The 20,413-nt window shown below is 39.2% G+C and overlaps 1 protein-coding gene across 2 annotated transcripts in view; it reads right to left on the bottom strand.

Moving 5' to 3' along the window:
• Positions 1–20,413, bottom strand: part of Plod2 (procollagen-lysine,2-oxoglutarate 5-dioxygenase 2) — a 69,284-nt gene that overhangs the window by 33,480 nt on the left and 15,391 nt on the right. For both annotated transcript variants that reach the window (XM_028758912.1, XM_028758914.1), the window contains exons 2-3: positions 3,142–3,233; positions 879–1,015 (exon numbers count right to left, since the gene is read on the bottom strand). In XM_028758912.1, the coding sequence (XP_028614745.1) occupies positions 879–1,015; positions 3,142–3,233 (229 nt within the window). The remainder of the gene's footprint in view (positions 1–878; positions 1,016–3,141; positions 3,234–20,413) is intronic.

The raw sequence follows: 20,413 nt of genomic DNA, 5'->3' as shown, positions 1-20,413 counted from the left end.
ATGATCATCTTTAGTTTCATCTGTAAATAATGTGTTTTTGCATTTGGAAACTGAAAAGAAAAGGATTTCAGATGACTTCACACCAATGAGAAAAATTCAACAGGATTTAAAATAAAAGATCAGTATCAACACTATAAAAATGAAAAAGATACAAAACAGTATATGGTACAATGTGGTGTTTTTAAAATATGTAAGCTTTGAAAAGATGTTAAATATTTCAAGAGAATAAGGTAGTATGCAAAATGGGTTAGGGAGATGCTTCTATGGCAGAATACATGCTTTGGATATGTATCCCTCTGGATTTCAGCCAAGCTCAAAAGTAAATAAACGCCAAGAAATTTATGCACCCAAAGACTCTTTGTTCTTGAGAACACAGGGTCTCCTATGTCTGCCTTGCACTGCCGCTTTATAAGGCATTATTGACGGTTGAGCAGAGCCTAGTTTGTTGTCTTCCTCAACTGCATACTCAAGCACGATCTCTAGTGCTTGATTGAATCTAGTGCTAGATTGAAACGAATTTCACAAAAATGCTAGACTATACCATGCTTTCTCATTAGTTCTTATTATAGCTCATCATCTATAATATTACAAGATCAGTACAGACTGTAATTTCTCACGCATAGTAAGTTTATTTTACATAGAAGAAAAAATTCCTTACACAGAATGAAAAAATTCAGTATAAATAATCTTGCTTTTAAGCTGGGGCTCACAAGCAGCAGCTGCTTACTGGAAAAACTTCAGTTATATGTGAAGAAAATACACTTTTTACAATGAGTCATTGTCAGTAAAATATTTCAACATTTAAACTTCAATTATTCAATTCATTCTTTAAAGGTAATATAATACAGATTGGAAACCCCACAGGATATTTGTCTTACCATTCAGTGAACAAGATGACCAGATCGTCCTGAACAGCGTAGTGCTCCATGGCTTCTTTCATTAACCGCACCTTCTGGCCCCCTCCGATACTGTTCATTCCATCGCCACCTCTCCACTCCTGCCCTTGACCAAGAACCTAGAAATGAAATCAAGAACTCATCCTGAGGAAAATACCCATGGGACTACAGCATAAAAATGTCAACAGAAGCTTGTGCCACACTCCTTGTAAGCCACTAGTTACTTATAATTAAAGCACAGTGCTAGGATGGAGTGGAAATTCATGCACCGGAGGGTCATAATTCTCCAATGCTATCCACCACTAAGATGCCATTCCAAACAACATTTTAAAGGTTGACTCTAACCTGTAGAAGTCGACTCAGAAAGGAGTTCTCATCTTATTCTTGTTTTTCAGACTTAAATGAAAATAAAGAAACCTTGTAGTTCACCTGTCTAATGTGATAGGAAATATACAAGGAAATTCCTATACTCCGAGGCTCCTAGACTGGCCTGTCAAACAAGACACACAGACAGCATCAAGTATAAAGGACCCTTATTTCTTTGGCAAATCTGATATTTGTATCAGCCTCAAAAGGTTAATAAGAATTACCCAGTGCAAGGTATGCTGACGTATAACCTGTGCTAAACAGGCACTGACTCTCCAGCATCAGCCTCAGCCTCAGCCACTTCATGAACTGTAAGTGATGACTGACAACCTGGCTTTGAGGGAGAGAGATGCAACAAAACAAGTGCGGCACAACACCTCCCGACATTACAAGTAGAACTGGAGAATGAAAGGGGAATGGAATTTAAATAAAACACAATGAAAACAAATTCAGTGAGCCCAACCTCAGATGTTTTACTGCTTACAGGGATGTCTGGAGTAAAGACACCCAAACAAAGTGAAGTTAGTGTGGAACTGGATTCAACAGGAGCAAGCCTGCTGAACGATCAGTGCTCTTGCTGAGTTTCCTTCCAAGATACTCTGCAGTCTCCAATACGGAACCCACTGAGCCAACCAAATCTGAGGTCTATCCCAGCCGAGCACAGGGAGGAGCCAGGCTTTGCTGCACATCAGCCACATGGACAAGTGGTGAAAGCAAGACTCCTGGGTCTATTCTGTGACTCACTGATCTGACTGATGTCTAGCTCCTTTCCAGTAATGAAGAGCTCACTGGTACAAAGTATATGCTTTAGAAACCTCTAGAACACATAACAGAAGGATGAAGAGAGGGCCCAAATCTCTAGTATTCAAATGGCACTGGAAGATATGACAGGTACTCTAGAAAACATTTCTCTCAAAAATAAATAAATTTTGCTCATAAACATGTTTATCTCACGTTGGTCACCCAACTGATCAACAACATACCACTTACAAACTTCCTAATACTTGCACATGAGAAACTTTCTATTCTTTCATCACATCGAGCCCTAAAGATTGGCCCACTGAGTTCCAGGCATATCTTACCTTATTTGTTTGTACTTATACACTGTTTTCCATCAACGCATGCTAACAATATCTCTCATTTACTTTCTCACTTATCCTCTTTAAACATGTAGATGTTGTCACTAGATCTCTTTCCAGCAAAGTTCAGCAGCATTAATACTCTGCATGAAGATCCACACCTTGTCTTCTGGAGGTTACATAATGGATGGCACTGTCCTCTATATTACATCCTAAAATAGCCCAGGTTTTCCCAAGGTAGGAGCAATGTTTTCCTTCTTTTTGTTTTTCATTTTTTTCAGTCTCTCGGATACTTCTACATGCTCCTCTTTCTAGAAAAGATATGGCTGGCATACTTTTTGTATCAAAAATAAATAACCGGATCAAACAAGCCAATCTCACAGAAGGCAGTCTAATACTCTATCAGAGGCTCCAAGTCACCTCTGATCATACCCATGAACCATGCCCTGTAGACAAAACATCTAAAACACTTGGCAATGCTCCAACCAATGAACCCAAACAAAACATAACAGGAAAAGCAACCAACAACAGTGCACCCCAACGCTCCCTTCCCATCATGTTTTCAACAAATAGGATAAAAATTTAAAAAAAAAAATCACCATGGCAGGTAACCCCTTTAGTCAGTGAAAATATTTACTGTCAAACCTTGATTATAATATATGTGTACATGGCCCTCCAAAAGAAGTCAGGAAAGTTACATATATACATATTTCTGTTGCTTGTAGAACATGTTTAAATAAACCACTAGATAATATACTTTAGGCACATATTCCAACAAGTCCAAAGATTGAAAAACATACCTTCACAGTATAATTGAAATACTTGGCTGAATTCATAAATCTGTGGAATCCATCATTTTCTTTTGTTGCTACAGTTATGACTAATAATTTATCTGAAGAGATAAAGAAAGAAGGTTTAGCAAAACATTAAATGCTGTTTCTCCATAACATTATGGTGATTAAACACTTCAGTATCACATTGGAATGCTTCTGTTTAGTTAAATGCAGAGCTACTGAAAAAAAAACAGGCATATAAAATGGGCCATATTACATAGCAATGATTAACCCACGTCGTAAGAAATTATTTTACAAGTAAAAGAAAGTTCATTAGTGGCTCAAGGAAAACAGGTCCTGAATAGAGTATTTCAAATATAGAAGATGAGCTTTCACAAAATGCCTATTTTATCTCTAATTAAGATTTTGAAGACACCACTCCATCAGTCAGCCGCACTGTTACCTACAAACCATTCCAGATTTGAGGCATATAATCATGTTATTTCCTCAGCAAGCTCTATTCACTCCGCATTGACATTCACAAAGGAGGACCTAATTGCAAGACTAATTCTTAGTCTCTAAAATAAGCAGAACAAATTGAAAACAGACTACTTAAAAAGTCATATTTTTCTCCTATGCATAAGGTCTTTTACTAAAAGTCTTAAAAGACTTCGCATTTGTATCCTTTATTTATTCTTAGTCTTGTAAGCAATAATTGGATCAAAAGCCAAAGATGCTAATAACACTATCAGTAAATATGTAGCTTTTAGTTGCCTTTTACAATTGCTCTCAAATTTAATATAGGTTCTCTCCTTAACAGAGGCGGGTGGCCTGAGGATCTGTTTACAAATACCCATAAAAGCTGCTGTAGACAGATGGAACAGTATTTATCCAGCAAAAGCATGCTGGAAAATTCATAAAAGTTGCATCCTCCCCAGCACGCACTAAGGAGTGAGGCATTCTTGATCCCAGAATTAGGAGCAGTCCTGGAGTAGGACAGCTGAGCTAACATCTCAACATTGTAAGTATCAAGCTATCCCACTTATTCTCCACAGCCAAGTGATACAAGGAGACTAAGAAGGTCCTGCATGGCCCCTAAGTCATAAATAATCTTTAGTCATAGGATTAATGGATCATAGAAATCAGTTAACAAACTAGGGTAATACTTCCTATCAAATTCTAAAAATATTTTACTGTAGAAAGTAAGTATAATTAACGTAGGTAAGCTAAACATTCATTATTCAAACCAAAAGAAAAAAATTTCCATGAAGATAAATAATGCACTTTTAGATTTCTATTACAAAGTATTACCTTACAAAATTTTTGGTTGAATAAATATTCCAAATAAAATAAACCCATCAATTAATTGTTGTGAAGGTCTGAGTATGGATGCTTGAATACAAATGGTCACCACAGGATCATATACTTGAATGCTTAGTCATCTGGGAATGGAACTGTTTAGGAAGGATTAGGAGTTGTAAGGCTTGTTGGAGATGTTACTGGGGTGGGCTCTGAAGTTTCAAAAGCCCACTCCAGGCCCAATGTCTGTCTCTGTCTCTCTTTCTCTCTGACTCTGTATCTGTCTCTCTCTGTCTCTCTCTGTCTCTCTCTCTCTCTCTCTCTCTCTCTCTGTCTCTCTCTCTCTCTCTCTCTCTCTCTGTGTGTGTGTGTGTCTGTCTGTCTGTCTGTCTGTCTGTCTGTCTCTCCCCACCCACCTCCAGCCCCCTTTGCCAGGTACCTGAAGATCAGGTTGTAAAGGTCTCAACAACTGTTCCAGCACCATGCCTTTCTTCTTACTCCATGATGTTTATAGACTAAGCTACGAGTGAGCCCCTAATTAAATGCTTTCTTTTGTTAAGAGTCACCTGCTCGTGCTTCTTCACAGCAATAGAACAGTGACTAAGACACTGAGTAAAGGTATCTTAAAGATAGCTTTAAATTATTATTTTTAGAGAAGAAAATTTTCTAGGGCTGGAAAAATTGTCAATGCTAACCATCTGAGCTGGATGTCCAGAACACGGAGGGGGGGAGGGCAGGGAGTAACAGCAGCACAAGGGTCCCAGCATGCCCCGCAGAAGAGACACAAGGCAAGGATAGGAGAACCTGCAGAAAGAAGCTCCCAGCCAGCAGGCTATATGCAGTAGTGATGACACCTAGTCTTTGTTTTAAAGACTCATTTTGTTAAAAGCATACTGTTCTTAACAATCTTAAGTAAGAGTAATTATGAATTCACTAGAACAATTTAAATTTATGATCAAATTCTCTCCAACCAGTCTGTATCCAAAGAGTCTAGATGTCCTTAACCATTAACTACACCACGAGGTTATTCATGGTTATGAAGTATTCCATGGATTACTAAACTTTTAAAATTCATTTTCAATTGATGCAAAATAAAATAAAATTGTACATATAAAAATAAAATAAATTGCAAAATAAAATAAATTGTACATATAAAAATGTACAAGACATTTTTTCATGCACATATATTGCATGTAACAAAAATTTTGACTGAGTAGATTCATAGACAAATTCATAGATCACATGCACATATGTACATAAAATACTCATTTTCAACAAAATACATAGCACTACCTGGCATTCACAGATGAGGAGAGTAAGAAGTAAATAGTAGAAGTGATTTAGCTAATATTACCAAACAAGTTACTTGCAGAACAAGGAGCAGACCGTCAGAGCTAATCTGTAAAGCCCATTTGTTTCCAGTATTTAAGGCAGCCTTATTTGACAAAGGCTCACAGGGCCAAAAACAAACTTTACAATAATATGTGTGATGTATGGAAGGACTGCCTTGTCTGGCCTCAGTGGGAAAGCTGAGCCTAATCCTGTGGAGACTTAATGTCAAGGGAGGGAGGATGCCCTGGGGGGAGGGGCTCTCTCAGAAACAAAGGGGAGGAAGGACAGGAAAAGAACTCTTCAAGGGGAGACTTGGAGGGGGACAACATTTGGGATACAAATAAATAAAATAATAATAATAATAATAATAATAATAATAATAAAGAATAAAGTGCAAATGTGCAGAAAAGGAATGGTAAGCCAGGGGCTTCCCTCTTCAGAAAGGCCTGTCTAAAGGGTTGTGCATAGTTGGATCCTAGTTACTGTCTACTACATTTTCAAGACAAACAACCTTCATGAAGAATCGCTCACTGTGCCTAAGTTGTCCAGTGTGGTTCAGGTTGAACACCTTATTTTCTGCCAGGTTTTGGAATGGTGGTAAGGAGCTTGAGTATGTCAGAAGTCCTCAGTAAAAATGGGGTACTGAGTCACTGGTAAGGTTCCCAGGTTACCAACAGTTCGTGCATACTGGATGCTGGGAAACTGAACCCATCTTGTTTGACTACACCAGGAAAGTCTAGAAGACTCCTGCATGGCTCTCCAGAGTCTCCAAGGCTGCATTTGCTTTGAAACACCCTGAGGATTCAACCCAAGTTATCCTCCTATCTCTGTGACTTGGGCTGGATCCTCAGTCCTCCGGGTGTACATCCCTGACAGGTAGGTATAGGAAGGAACCTGATGCCTCAACAAAGCCAAGGGGTTAATTAAACGATACAACTGTTTATCATTTCAAGACTCAGAATGTAAACTAGCTATACAGGGAAGATTGCAAACAGATGCCAGAAGCAGAATTCATGCAGAGGGGAGGCATGCTGCAGTCTTCCATAAACAGTCATTTCCTATTAATGTAAATGACCTCAGCAACAGAAGAGTAAACCCACTTCATATAAAGGGGGGAAATGATGGTCTAAAGACTTGCCTAAGATCCTGTGGGTAGTAGTCAATTTAAAACTAAATTTGGGGTACAAATTACATAAAAATAAGGTTTTCTGGAGGCTTGGGGGCTGGAGAGATGAGTCAGTGGTTAAGAGCATACAACTCTAGCTCCAAGTGATAGGATCCTCTCTTCTGGCCCCAGGAGCACTTGCACAATGGCATATAGTCACAAGAACACACACATAGAAATAGACAATAAATCTTAAAAATGTGTTTTCCCAGATCTTATAGCAGCATTTTGTTGCTAAGTACCGAGCTACAGCTGACAGTCTAACTGCACTGTAGTTGGCAGCGGGAGAACATTTCATCTTGTGAAACTGTTGGAAGGAACTCAAGGTAAAAGTAAATCAAGAGCAATTCCCATCGTAATTTCAGTGAGAACAATGGGAGACAAGGGAACGGTTTCATCTGCACTTCCACACTAAACTGCATGAGGTAAGACAAACAGTATATAGGGGGCTATGCTCATAGAGGGAATATGGGTCGGCTGTTCACCCATTCCCTTTCCCACATCCTGCATGTAGTTACAGAAGTAGAAAAATCCATGAGCAAACCAGGATAAACTGATCACCACAGCAGCGTGCATACTGTGGTGGGTGTCCCCTGCTACTGGCAGGAAGGCTATATGATCATCTGTCCGACATGTAGACAGTATGTTCTAGGCAAACTCTCCTGGACCCAGATTGAGGCAAACAGACTATACCTGCAAGAAATGATAGACATCACTAAGGCCACTATGACAGTCCTTCCCAAACACTACCAACCAAAACACACTTCTTTGTTTGTTTGTTTGTTTGTTTGTTTTTCGAGACAGGGTTTCTCTGTGTAGTCCTGGTTGTCCTGGAACTCACTCTGTAGACCAGGCTGGCCTTGAACTCAGAAACCCTCCTGCCTCTGCCTCCCAAGTGCTGAGATTAAAGGTGTGTGCCACCACTGCCCAGCCAAAAAACACTTCTACACACTCACTCCAAATAAAATTGAATACACACTAGAATTAAAACTTTAAAACATGTATTAGATGCACTTCTTTTCCTTTCCATATCCATTTGTTTTGCATATTATTGTAGGAGCTACGGGTGCTTAAAGACATTTTTAAAGTATGCAAGTAGATTATTTATATTGCAAATAAAAGCAAAATTAGTGTATTTTATAGTAAAAGTGAATATTAGGTAAAGATTGAAATGATAAAACTCTGTCCTACTCTAAGATATAAGTTTTAATATGTTGTTGGCCACATACTTTATGTCAGTGGGATAACAATAACTGATCACAGAAATTGAAATGAGACTAGTTGGCCATGACGCAATGCCTAGTTTAGATAAGCTCGAGCCCTTTTTGTAACAACAGTTACAGGCTTAAGATTAATGAGACTCGACACACGCCGCAACCTAACTAATCTGTACAGAATGCACTCCATCCAGAACTACTTTGTAAGAACGCCCCATTCACCCCCACCACTCCCTCACCATTCCCGCAGACCCATACTTGTTCTGAGTAAGTTCAGTTACTCAGACTCAAATGTTAGAAGACCGCCAAGCTCAATGTGATAAGTGACAGGAAGAAAAATGAAGGGATTCACTCCTTCAATAGTAATCCCTTCCCAGGAACATGGAAATAAAAATTACACAAGTCTGGATGACAACCAAAAACTATACAGAGAGATCCAAGAAGTTCCTTCTGGAGTTTAGAATGTGGAAACAAAGTTCAGATACCAAAGAATGAGCATGCTAAAGGACTCGCAACTCAAGCAAGTAAAACCTGAGTTAAATTTTGACATAAAACAACAACAAAAACCTCACGAGGCTAAGCACAGGTTCAAAAACAGCCAATACATGCCAACCAAGCAAAGAGAACAGCCATCTTAGCCAGGCAGGTGACATGTGCCAGCTCCTTTCCAGGTGTGGAGTTACAAGACACTGGTGAGCTATGTTGGGAAGTGTTGACTGTGTGAGGTTTGACCAGGGTAGCAAGAGATCTGGAAGTCAGGCCATGTAATAATAGTTTAGGGACTGAGATGTTTCTCTACACTGATAAAAAGGAAAAAATAAGAAAGGAATCAACCACCTTTTGCACTAACTCATTTCATTTGAGAGGGAAAAAACTAGGTTTTTCTGCATAACTTTAGAGAGTTGGTTATGAGAGAAGGAGTAATTAATTGAGGACGATGTGTCAACAATAAGGGTACGATGCATCCAAAATAAACATGCTACATGAGAAAATTAATGTGCACTCTATCCCTTAGGTCCAACAAATACAATGCAATTTTCCAGAATCTGTAACAGCATATTTGATAACTCCACATATCACAAAATGTGAACACTAGATATAATTTGAATGTCAAAAACACAAAAAGCTGCCAACCAGCTGCCCAATAGAAAAAGTATACATTAATGAACTCCAGGGCTTTGGAGACATGAACAGTCACAGAAATAGAAAGAAGTGAGAGCTTCCTCTGAGCAGTGTGGAGTAACACATCTGCTGGCCAAATGCTTTATCTGAGACTGGGAACTGCCTTTCTGAAATCTGCAAGCAGATTATGTAGCTTGTAGAAACACATTTGAGATGTTGCTGTCTATTCCATATTTTACACAGGCATTAAAAATATCCCCTATGCTCATACACAGGAGCCACCACTTAGGGACCAGGACCAAAGAACATAGATGAAGATAACATACATTCCCTCTAGCTCACACAATTGTACGAGCTCCCTGCAGCAGGGGCCACTTGCAGCTGTGTTGGGATTAAGAGACCATGCTCTAAGAGAATGGTCTAATTAAAAGAAGATCCAGAAACATGTGCTATTGAAACTTAATGAAAACAAAGTCCTAAACTTCACTTCTCATCTTCAGTTACAAGGGAATAGCTGTTTCCTCTATCCTGCTATTCTAAGAGAACACTACAGAATTATTTTCAAGGGGTTGGACTGCCAAGCTTGGAATGTTGTTTCTTGGTTCTTCGTTAGAGTGTTTGTTTAGCATGCTCCAGGTCTGGCTTGATTCACAGCATAGTGTAAGAAATGGAAGCAGGTGATCCTGCCCGCCCTGTCTACCTTTTCTATACAGTCGAGTACATTAAACTAAGTAGCAGCAGCAGCTCAGCCTCATTCTGTCTTTAAGGTTTTACAGCATCTACTCCAGGAAGTCAGAGTCTTTAGACCACCTTCCTGCTGCTCCAGTTCACATTCTTCAAAAGAAGTTGTCATGTAAGAGATTATTAAAAATATGGACTAGCATATTACATGATAATTTAGGGCTACAAAGGTAACTCCCAAATTCCTCACAATGCCACCTTTCCAGACTGGGACTCTGTGGAGTGACTACAGTCATCACAAAAATCATCTGTATGCTCTACTACCAACTGTCATACTCCCATCTTTCGGAAAAAGTTAACGGCTTGGGGGTGTTTCAGAAAGTGTAATCATCTAGTTTCAGTGTGCCAAGTCAAGTATTTTAAAAATATATACATTGGGCTAGAGCAATGGGTCAGTGGTTAAGAGCACTGGCTGCTCTTCCAGAGGACTTAGGTTTGATTCCCAGCACTCAAACAGTGAAGCTCATAACCTGTTGTAACTCTAGTTCCAGCAGATCCGACACCCTCTTCTAGCCTCTATGGGTATCAGGCTCACACTGGTGCACAGACATACATTCAGGCAAAACACTAATGCACATAATTTTTCTAAAAAATTATTTTATATAGATATAGATAGATGATCAATATTTTCTTCTTTATAATTTAGCTTTTAAATTAAATAATGAAATTAAATATATTTTCAGACATCTGAGTGGTTCCCACTCAAGATATTAAAGAAACTTGTTCTGCTGCTTGCTTCTAAAGAAACCTCAATGCCACACAAGTGGGTATTTCATACATTATACATAAGCATATTTTACATGCTAATCCATAATTTCTTTTTGTAGGTTTTACATATATTTGAGCTGTTTCCAAATGAAACAACAGTATAATTTGGTTTACATAAGCTGTAACTTATTGAACCATTATGCTGTGGACTTAGTTAGGCTATTTTAAAACACAGGTATCCTCAATGACATTTAAGAAGATATAACTGATCGTAATATACATATATTTCTACAGGTACACTATATCTATCAATATCTATTCCAAGTTCAATTCTATTATGACTTGAATCTGCAATGTTCCCCAAAGGCACAGAGCAACTAGTCTCTACCTGTTGGCCTGGATTTGGGGGACTTTAAGAAGTTAGGTCAGCCTGAGAAAAGCCAAACTCAGAAAGTGACCTTTTGAGCATATGGCTTTGTCCTGCTTCTGGGGCATTCTCTGCTTCCTAGTCAGCCTCCTACTGTCTACAGTCATGGTGTCCTGCTCTCCACCACAGATGGAGTAGCTCCTGATGCTATTTCTTCACTGCCAAGATGGAATGAAGTCCTCTGTGAGCATAGCTAGCTTAATTCAGTCCTCCCTTAAGTTTCATGTATCAGGAATGCTGTTACAGCAGCAAGAAAATTAATAATTTCAGGAGAGAAAAATCCAGGGTTCTCAGAGTGTGATAAAACCAATCATGTAGTTCACAGCCCTTAGGAATTGCTTTGTGGAAGACTTTCCAGCAGATGTAGAGAAACCCTGGAGTGCAGTAAGCAAGGGAGGGATGCTGACAGAAACATGGGCCATAAAGACTGTTTATGAGGTTTCAGGCAGCAACAAAGACTACTGAAAGTTGGGCTGAAGGCCACTCAGGTTATATTCTGAGGACATTCTCCCTGTCTCCTGGAAATAGGAATGAAGCTGAACTCTAAAACAATTAACATATTTATTTGACAGAGTAAATTTCATGACAGCCTAACATTCAGACTGTGGCATGATTGTTACTGGATGCTTTTGGTCAGGTTTCTAATGAGTGTGCAAGGCAAAAGGAGCAAAAATATATGCATCTTCAAAAGGAAAGGATGCCATATGCCTCCTGATTCCATGAGGAGGGACTGGTGTGGTTTAGTAAGTGCCCATCTCAACTTATAGCAAGCAAGAGAAGCAACAGCAGAGTTCAAGATGTATAGTTTATCCTAGTTATAAACTGAGAGAAAAATTAAAGACTTTAGAACCACACAGTAAATACACATGTATAGTAAATGGATGTTCATAAACAGTAGGTAATCCAAGTATTTTATTTCAATCTATTATTCATGTACCAAAGAGATAAAAGAATACATGGCCTGTCTCCAAGTAAAAGAACACTTGGGGTAATTTGATGTACACCTCCCAGAAGACACTTTGTTGACATTAGTGACATATATATATATATATATATATATATATATATATATATATATATATTTAACTTGTCCCTCAATAGAAACCCCTATAATCGAGACCACTTAACCTTATCCTGCCGAACACAGCACCTTCGCTCTTATGATTTATATGATTTACAATTCTAAGTTTTTCTATGAAGTTGGTTTTTTTACTTTCTCCCACCAGTCACCAGTCCCTTTGTCTTATTCTAGTCATGAAGCCAGAACCTTAGGTTCTCACTCATCCCAAGAAGCCATGGGTGCCACATTTAGCTTTAGTATGGCTTACCAATCTCAAATCTCTCCACTGTGAAGCCCACAGGAAGCAAGGCATCTAACCATCTATTATCCAAAATGTGCTCGAAAGACCAAAGTCTAAACCACAGATATAAACACTGATCTATTTTCATCTCATTGACAGTTCTTTGTCCTACAGGACATCTCCCAGTTAATGATACATTCAGAGAAATAATCATGTTAGTCATTCTTGGAACACTGGAGTTCTGGGCCCCCATTTCACTCTTGATTTTCTATTCCTAGGGACTACTGGTTGCTGACAATTCAGTGCTAGTAATAATAATTTACCAACAGGTTCCCTAATCTCAGGTATCATCAGTCTGTTCCATTCACACACTGTCCTTATCAACTGGTTCTCAGACATAAACATGGGCCAATACTATCCAAGGTCTCATTCAACATAGATGCTGGGTCACAATTCTCCTCTTACTGTGTTTAAGAACTGCTGACAAATGAATTTCTGTGCACCAGGAGATACTGATAAAGTTGAAATGAGGATCACATTACAAACTAGTAATCTAGGTACGCCAGCAAATATTCACAATGAGATGCAACAAGACATAGGAGGAGGAAGAAAAAGAGTAATCTGGATTATTCTATAGAAGAAATAAACTGTAGTTGTTCTTGAAGAAAGGGTAAGATTTAAATACTAAGAAATAGAGACAAGAGATTCCCATCTTCTGCATTCAAAAATGAAAAGAAATGGTTAAATGCAGTCACTGAGAGAAAAGGCATCTGGAAGCCAAAATGAAAAAGACCATGCACAGCTTTGAGAAGTACCAGGCACAGACAGGGGAAGATGCTGTCCTGTACGGTTTGCAAGTGAGGAATAAACATTCTAAAGATGCCAGAACGTCATCAACCTCTTCAATGTGTGTTGTCTTCTACCATGTGTACCAGACAGTGTCCTATATTTGCTACTGGGGTGGGGAGGCAAACACGAAGAACAATACTTCAGATAACTTTCTGTTCTAAGGCACATTCACAGGAAACATAGAGAGTCGTGGCCACTGCAATGCTGCAATTCTGAGTCACACACATAGCACGCTGAGAGGAAAGTCTAACATGGAGGCAGTGAGCTATGCAGATAATATTCTGAAAGTTTTCAAGTAAGAAACAACAATCAATACAAAGTAAGTCATGGTTTCTGGCTTGGGAAAGGACAAGACAGGCATATGCATGGGCAGAAGATATCAAGCAAGAGAAGATATGGTACACGCAAAACTCAGAACTACTTGTGATCCACAGAAGGACTCACAGGTCACTGCAGATTTTAATCTTGACATCGATGCTATCAGAAGTTTGAGGACAGGGATAAAATACAAGGCCAAGATTAGTATCTGCTAATAGCAGTAACAACATTCACCTATTATTCATTAAGGCCAATTTCTAAACATTCTATTTTACATCAAATATGCTGCCCTGAATAAAATATATTTGAAGCGACCGGATCCAAGATTTGAGGCCAGACAAAATGCTTAGTGCAATGGAATATGACTTTCGCAAACACTATCACCAATATTTATCAGGATGGCTTGGCTTTGCTGAAAGAAACAAGGATAAATTCAAGCACTGCTGGCTGGGGGGGGGGGGGTGGGGGCGGGTTGCAACACTCTAGGCTAAAGATCATGATTGGAACCAAGGAGTAGCAATGAAGAATGTGAAAAACAACTGATTGAGGTGTATTCTGAATAATTCAACAAGTTAACTGATATATTAAATTAAGTTTGTGAGGAAGGGAGAGAAGAAGGACTTCCAAATTATTTAAGATGACTTGCCCAGAAAATGGCAAGAAAATGTTTAAATTAAAAGTACTTACAAAGACAAAGTAGATCCTAAGAAACCCAGAATGTGACAGTAACCTGATAGCTTCTCTTGTGTTGATATTTTCTTGTTCCCAGGAGAATCTCAGACACAAACTAGCAAGAAACCGAAACATGCTACTGCAGGTTTTACTACACTGTGTGACAGTGGTGAATGAGCTTACCTCAACATCAAATGCTTTTCTATACTTCCCATGAGTTTGAATTTCACCAGACTGAGCAGTCAGTATGCAGAGACTTTTCCTCATTTTAAACTAGAGTAAAATAAACAAGCCACTGGTGCATTATGTAAATTCATCACTTTAAGTCATTACTAAGACAGTTCTTACAAGGATTGGAATATATCCATTGAAGCTCACTGACAAGGAATATCCTGCAGGCAGAAAACGCTGAGGAGGAACGACTAGGCCAAGGGTTCATCTAGCTAGCCTCCTTTCCCTGGCCCCTCCATTATTTTCTTGCTATGATACTTTAGAAATAAATGGTAGGCCACGTGGCTGTTCAAATACTAAGATGACTCCTCAAGAACATAGCAAGGCATTAATTAGTCACAATGATGACACACATTTAAAGTTCATGTTCATACAATAGCTCTATGACTGCAATCTAACATCTGTGTATAAATCCACAAAGGATTTACACACAGGGCAGGATGCCACCCCCATCCCTCCTTTGAGCACAGGCTAGGCTGTGCAGTACCCAGGCAGTCAGCAGTTAAGGTAGAAACTTTTTGGAGCAGAAAATGAAGACATCGGTCACTCTTGTTGGAGAGTGTCCAACATCCCATGTGATCAACGTCTAACAGGAATCCTGAGAATTGTGAACTCTGCCAACCTTTCTTACAGTACAAGGTCACCCTGCCCACTGCTGCGAAGCTGCTACTCATCCAGCCTAGCCTCTACAGCCAAGACGCGCTGTTAACTCTGGGTATTTCCTCAGAATCAGCGACCTCTCCCAGTGGGCCTTGCATGTCCTTAATTCCAAGATTTCACCAAGGGGAAACACAACAATTTCATCTAGCACTAAATAAAATAATCAATACCAATAAAATTATGGAGAGAGAGATAGAGAAAGAGAGAGAGAGAGAGAGAGAGAGAGAGAGAGAGAGAGAGAGAAAGAGAGAGAGAGAGAGAGAGCTTCAAGTAAAAACAACATTTCTCAAATTTATAAATTACTCTGCATTTTCTGTTATAACACATTCCCACTATGGAAGAGAATTGACTGTGCATCATACTGTAATTAGACAAGGCATATGAAAAAGATAACTTCTCTGTGACTCCTAATTACCATAGGAGAAGACCCTTAGATAGAATATTTTTCACATGCTTTCAACTTTAATTTCATTTTTCTTTTGTTGTTCTGATTCTGGGAATTGAACTCAGGACTTCGCATACAGGAGGCAAGTGTGCTACCACTGAGCTACGTTCCTGGCCCTGGGTGTTTAATGCCTTAGTTCCCAGTTTAGTATCTGAAGGGTCAGGGTACCTGATGGCACTAGCCAACATGTGTCTTCACTAGCTATCCCTGTACGATTTTTAAAAATGTATTTTATACCGAGTTTAAAAAAAAAACTCATTTGCCCATTCTGTATGCAGTCCTTAATCACAAGTAATATAAATAATTGCTGGCTATTAAGCTATGACCAGACAATACAGTGAGCTGTTAAAATATTTGTAGCCAATGTTTTCACCAATACTAAACTGATTACAAACGTGTGTGTAAGAGATTTATCTTGAAACTTGCTCAAACTGCACATACCTCCTCTGAAGGCATCTGGAAAAATGAATTTAAGCATAGGGAGGTTATTTTTTACTGAAAGCAAAGCCAGCCTGAGCCACACACTTCCAGACTACAGCAGTGGAAAGCATCTCAAGCTCCCATGGTATCTTGTGAAAGGTAACCATGTTTTGATAACGATTAGAATGGTATGGAAAAAAATTCCAGACTCCTTCTGGAGAAACACACACAAACACTCTATCTAGAGATTCCCTTGCCAATGGAAAATAAGTAATGACTGAAGAAAAGTGAATGTCCCACCCACACACTACAGCAGCTTCATACTCCTTTGGGATATAACTTTGAAACCTTCATGCAGTTTGAACACCTGAAGAATGTTTTAAACACAGATGCTTAGAATGGATCCCAGAGGAACTAATATAGAATCTAATATAGGAACTAATAGAATCTCAAGGCTACTTTTAGTTCTCTTTCCTTTATGGCCAAAAACCTCATATATAGCAAGAGGACCAGAGTAGCAGGACATTTGGAAATTTTAAGGAAAAGGCTGCTTACATTCTTGAGGCAAGTCTGGCTCCTAAACCACGGACTTAACTCCAGGCTCCACTCTGCTCTCAGATTCTACAAGTTATATTACTTGTTTCATTTTCATTTTCAACATTTACCATTGTCCACTTTGAAAGAGGTGCCAACTCATCCAGAGATACCACAGGAAGCCAAAGAAATACTAAAATTAGAAGAACATAAACTAATGATTGACAAACTCTCAGTGTAAAGAAATATCCTCTGCAGATTTACTTTGAAAGACAGGTTCCTGACTCCACGTAACTTCGGGGAATGGTGAAGACAACACATAGTAAGTTTTGCCGCAAAACTAAAGTTTTCATGCTAACTCTGATAAATGTATAAAGAATCCTTTTTAAAAACTATAGTGAGATGAGAGATTTTTAAAGAAAAAAGTTGTATTAAACTTGAAGGTTAGGAAATAGTTCTGAGAAGTTTATACTAACAGTGAAATCTAAAGGAAAGAAATGCATTTGCAGAGAAATGGTCTTAAACCAGCAATAAATCAATGTTCCAGGATCAGACTTCCTTTGTCATTCCTGTTCTTAGAGAGTTGGAGGATGATAACTTCCTTTACTATACCACTGATCAAATGGTGATATAAGAAAAATAACTGTGTCTGTGTCTGTCTGTCTGTCTGTCTGTGCATGTGCGTGTTGGGAGGCCAAAAGTCATCAATTCAAAGGTCTTCCTCTGTTGTGTTCCTCTTCATTTTTTAAGACAAGGTCTCTCGAAGAACCTGGAACTAACCAACCAGCAAGCCCAATAGGATCCACCTGTCTCTGCTTGCCAGAGATGGAGTTGCAGATGTGCAACATATCTGGCTTTTATGAGGATGCTGAGATATCTGAATTCAGGTTATCATGCTTGAGTAGCAAGCTACTTCCCAGTCTACAAATTTTCTTTTTATTTATTTGTTTTTAAATTTTTATGTTTTTTTCTATTTTACAGATATGTGTTTTGGCTGCACGTATGTAAGCATACAACATGCCTGGTGCTTACGAAAGAGGTTTAATCCTCTCAGAACAGATGTTACAGATGGTTGTGAACCATCATGGGGGTGCTAGAAATCAAACCAGGGTCCTCTGTAAGAGTAATAACTGTTCTAACTGCTGAGCTATCTCTCCAGTCTCTCAGAAAAAAATTTTAATTAAAAATTATCAAGGAAATGTTTAAACCTTTGAAAGTACCTTTAAATATACTCTAACAACTATTACTATTAATACCTAATGATACTTAATGTACATCATTTAAAACTTCTTTTAAAGTTTTTTTTTTCTAACTGGGGATGGGTTATGTGTAGGTGAGTGCAGGTGCCCACAGCCATGGCATTAGCTGTCCCTAGAGTTGGAGGTACAGGCAGTTGTAGGTGGTTTCCTGTGGTAACTGAACTCAGGACTTCTGCAGAAGCAATCTAGACTCATAACTGCTGAGCCATCTCTCTAGCCATGAACTGACTCTTTCACTGACTGCTGTCACCAAGAAACATACTTTCTGAATCATTAGAAATAACACAATGGCCACTATCAACCTTCAACTTAAAGAGATCCAGGATTCTCTCAGGGGTTAAGTTAACTGAGGTAGAAATTGGTTAAACTATAGATAATGCATTCCCTGGACTACACCGAAAAGCAGGAAGTGAGCTGAACTCAAGAACTGATCATTCTTTGCTTCCTGACTGTGAACACTATATGCCCATGTCCCACACGCTGTGGCCTCTGTGACATCCCCAACACAGGAACTGTAACTGGAAGAAATACTTTCTCTTGTTTTTTTTATTTATTTATTGTATGTAAATACACTGTAGCTGTCTTCAGACACCCCATAAGAGGGCATCAGATCTCATTATGGATGGTTGTGAGCCACCATGTGGTTGCTGGGATGACCTCCGGACGACCAGTCAGTGCTCTTAACCACTGAGCCATCTCACCAGCCCCCGAAATGGTTTCTCCTTGACAGACTTTTAACAATGTTTCTATCACAGCCACCAAGGGGAATGGTGTGAAGAAAAACAGTTTTTCCTTTCTTCATTAAATAAAAGATTATGTAACGCAATCAATTCCCTTTTCTATTAGCAAACCTGCCTAGTGCCAAATTCACTTTCCAGCGCCATAATCCATTCTCCACTGACGCCTCTCGATACTATTTTTTTAAATCATCTTCTTTTCAGTCTCTTTTCCAGGTATTTCTCCCTTCACCCATTATTAAAAGCTAAGGCTAATGCATATCAACAACACATCTAAACATTCCTTTCAAATTCCATAAGCTGAATATTTAGCAGAAAAGATCATTGGGCACTGCAAAGCAGCCCAGAAGAACTCAAGGGACACTGGGATATGGGGAAAGCTCTTTTAGGGAACATAAATGTCCCAGGACTTCCCTTAAACAAAACAAACCACGCAAAGCACTGCCTGTCTTTAAACAAATTTTATTGATAACAAATAAAAACAGAAATTCAAAATAAACCCTCTAGTTACTGCACTGCAGTAGAGTACAAGGGAGGAGCGAAGACAGTCAGTCAGTGTGTGCTAATCTTGCATCAAATCAGAAATGCTTATCACGTTGCAACAGCCATCTGCTGACTCAGGGGTATCTGAGCAATGATCTTAGAGCCCTGAAGTCAGATTCCTTGGCCTATTCCCATTTCCTAGCTGTGACTGTTAGAGCTTCCAGGGAATATTATTTCTCAGTACTGTAACTGAATTTCTGAGAATGCTGTGTCCCAAACTCACGGAGTCAGTGACCAGCAGCAGCTGTTCCAGATCTTCCCGAGTTATACACTCCAAGCTCCTCTGCAGAATCCCTGTTTCAGCAGTCAGTTTTTTTTTTCAGCCCTAGCACACCACTAAATTAAACCCTTGGATAATTACAGGGACAAAAGACTTTAATAAGTGATTACTGAAGGTAAAACAGTCACTAAAGCTTCTCAGAAACCTCTAGCTTACATCCATATCAGAATGTTAGAGGAGGAGTAGTCAATTTTTGCTTTGTGAAGATTAAAGCAACTTTAAGCGTTTAACTGCCATACATGTACAAAATGTAGAGATGTCTTATATCCCATGTTCCTCTTTCTTGTGCATGTGCAATGTGTCTGCAAATTCTATCAGTCATGTGGCCCGGGCTCTCTTTGCCACCTGTCTCATGTCTGGCACCATCATCTCTTCCTCTTGTCCCATATTCTAAAGGGGCTCATAGCAACCACTCCTGACCCAGTCAATCTGTTCTTCACACTGCCATCAGCAGAGGGGGCCTGGAAAGGTCCTTTCACCTCAAAAGACCTCAGTAGGTTTTCTCCTGTTTTCAGTAGTGTTCAGGCTCTTTGGTATGGTGTTCCCTACCTGTCTGTGGGTCTGAACTCTTAGCACCATGATAGGCCCACTACTCTGCACACATACCTTGGGTAGTTCCAGTAAGTTGTTACTTATGCTTTGCTTTTTCAGGCCTCCTCTCTCAGAAACAATGTATCCCCAATCCGCTTAACACAGTGTTTCCCAACCTTCCTAATACTGTGACCCTTTGATACAATTTCTCATGTTATGATGAGCCCCCAAAAGTGAAAGCATTTTTGTTGCTATGTTTTAACTGTGATTTTGCTATTATCATGAATCATAATATTTATGTTTTCTGGTGGTCTTAGGTGACCTGTAAAAGGTCCTAAAAGAGGTTTCAATGAACAGGTTGAGAACCACTAGCTTACAAGAACACAAATGTGGAACAAAGCCCTGAGGAAACCTGAAATAGTATTCTGCAAAGCCATCATTCTTACACCAGATCATTAATACACACACACACACACACACACACACACACACACACACACACACACAC

This window comes from Grammomys surdaster, unplaced genomic scaffold, assembly GCF_004785775.1.
Source record: "Grammomys surdaster isolate TR1022 unplaced genomic scaffold, NIH_TR_1.0 126248, whole genome shotgun sequence".
Classification (NCBI taxonomy): Eukaryota; Metazoa; Chordata; class Mammalia; order Rodentia; family Muridae; genus Grammomys; species Grammomys surdaster.
This window is presented reverse-complemented; position numbering and strand designations above follow the sequence as displayed.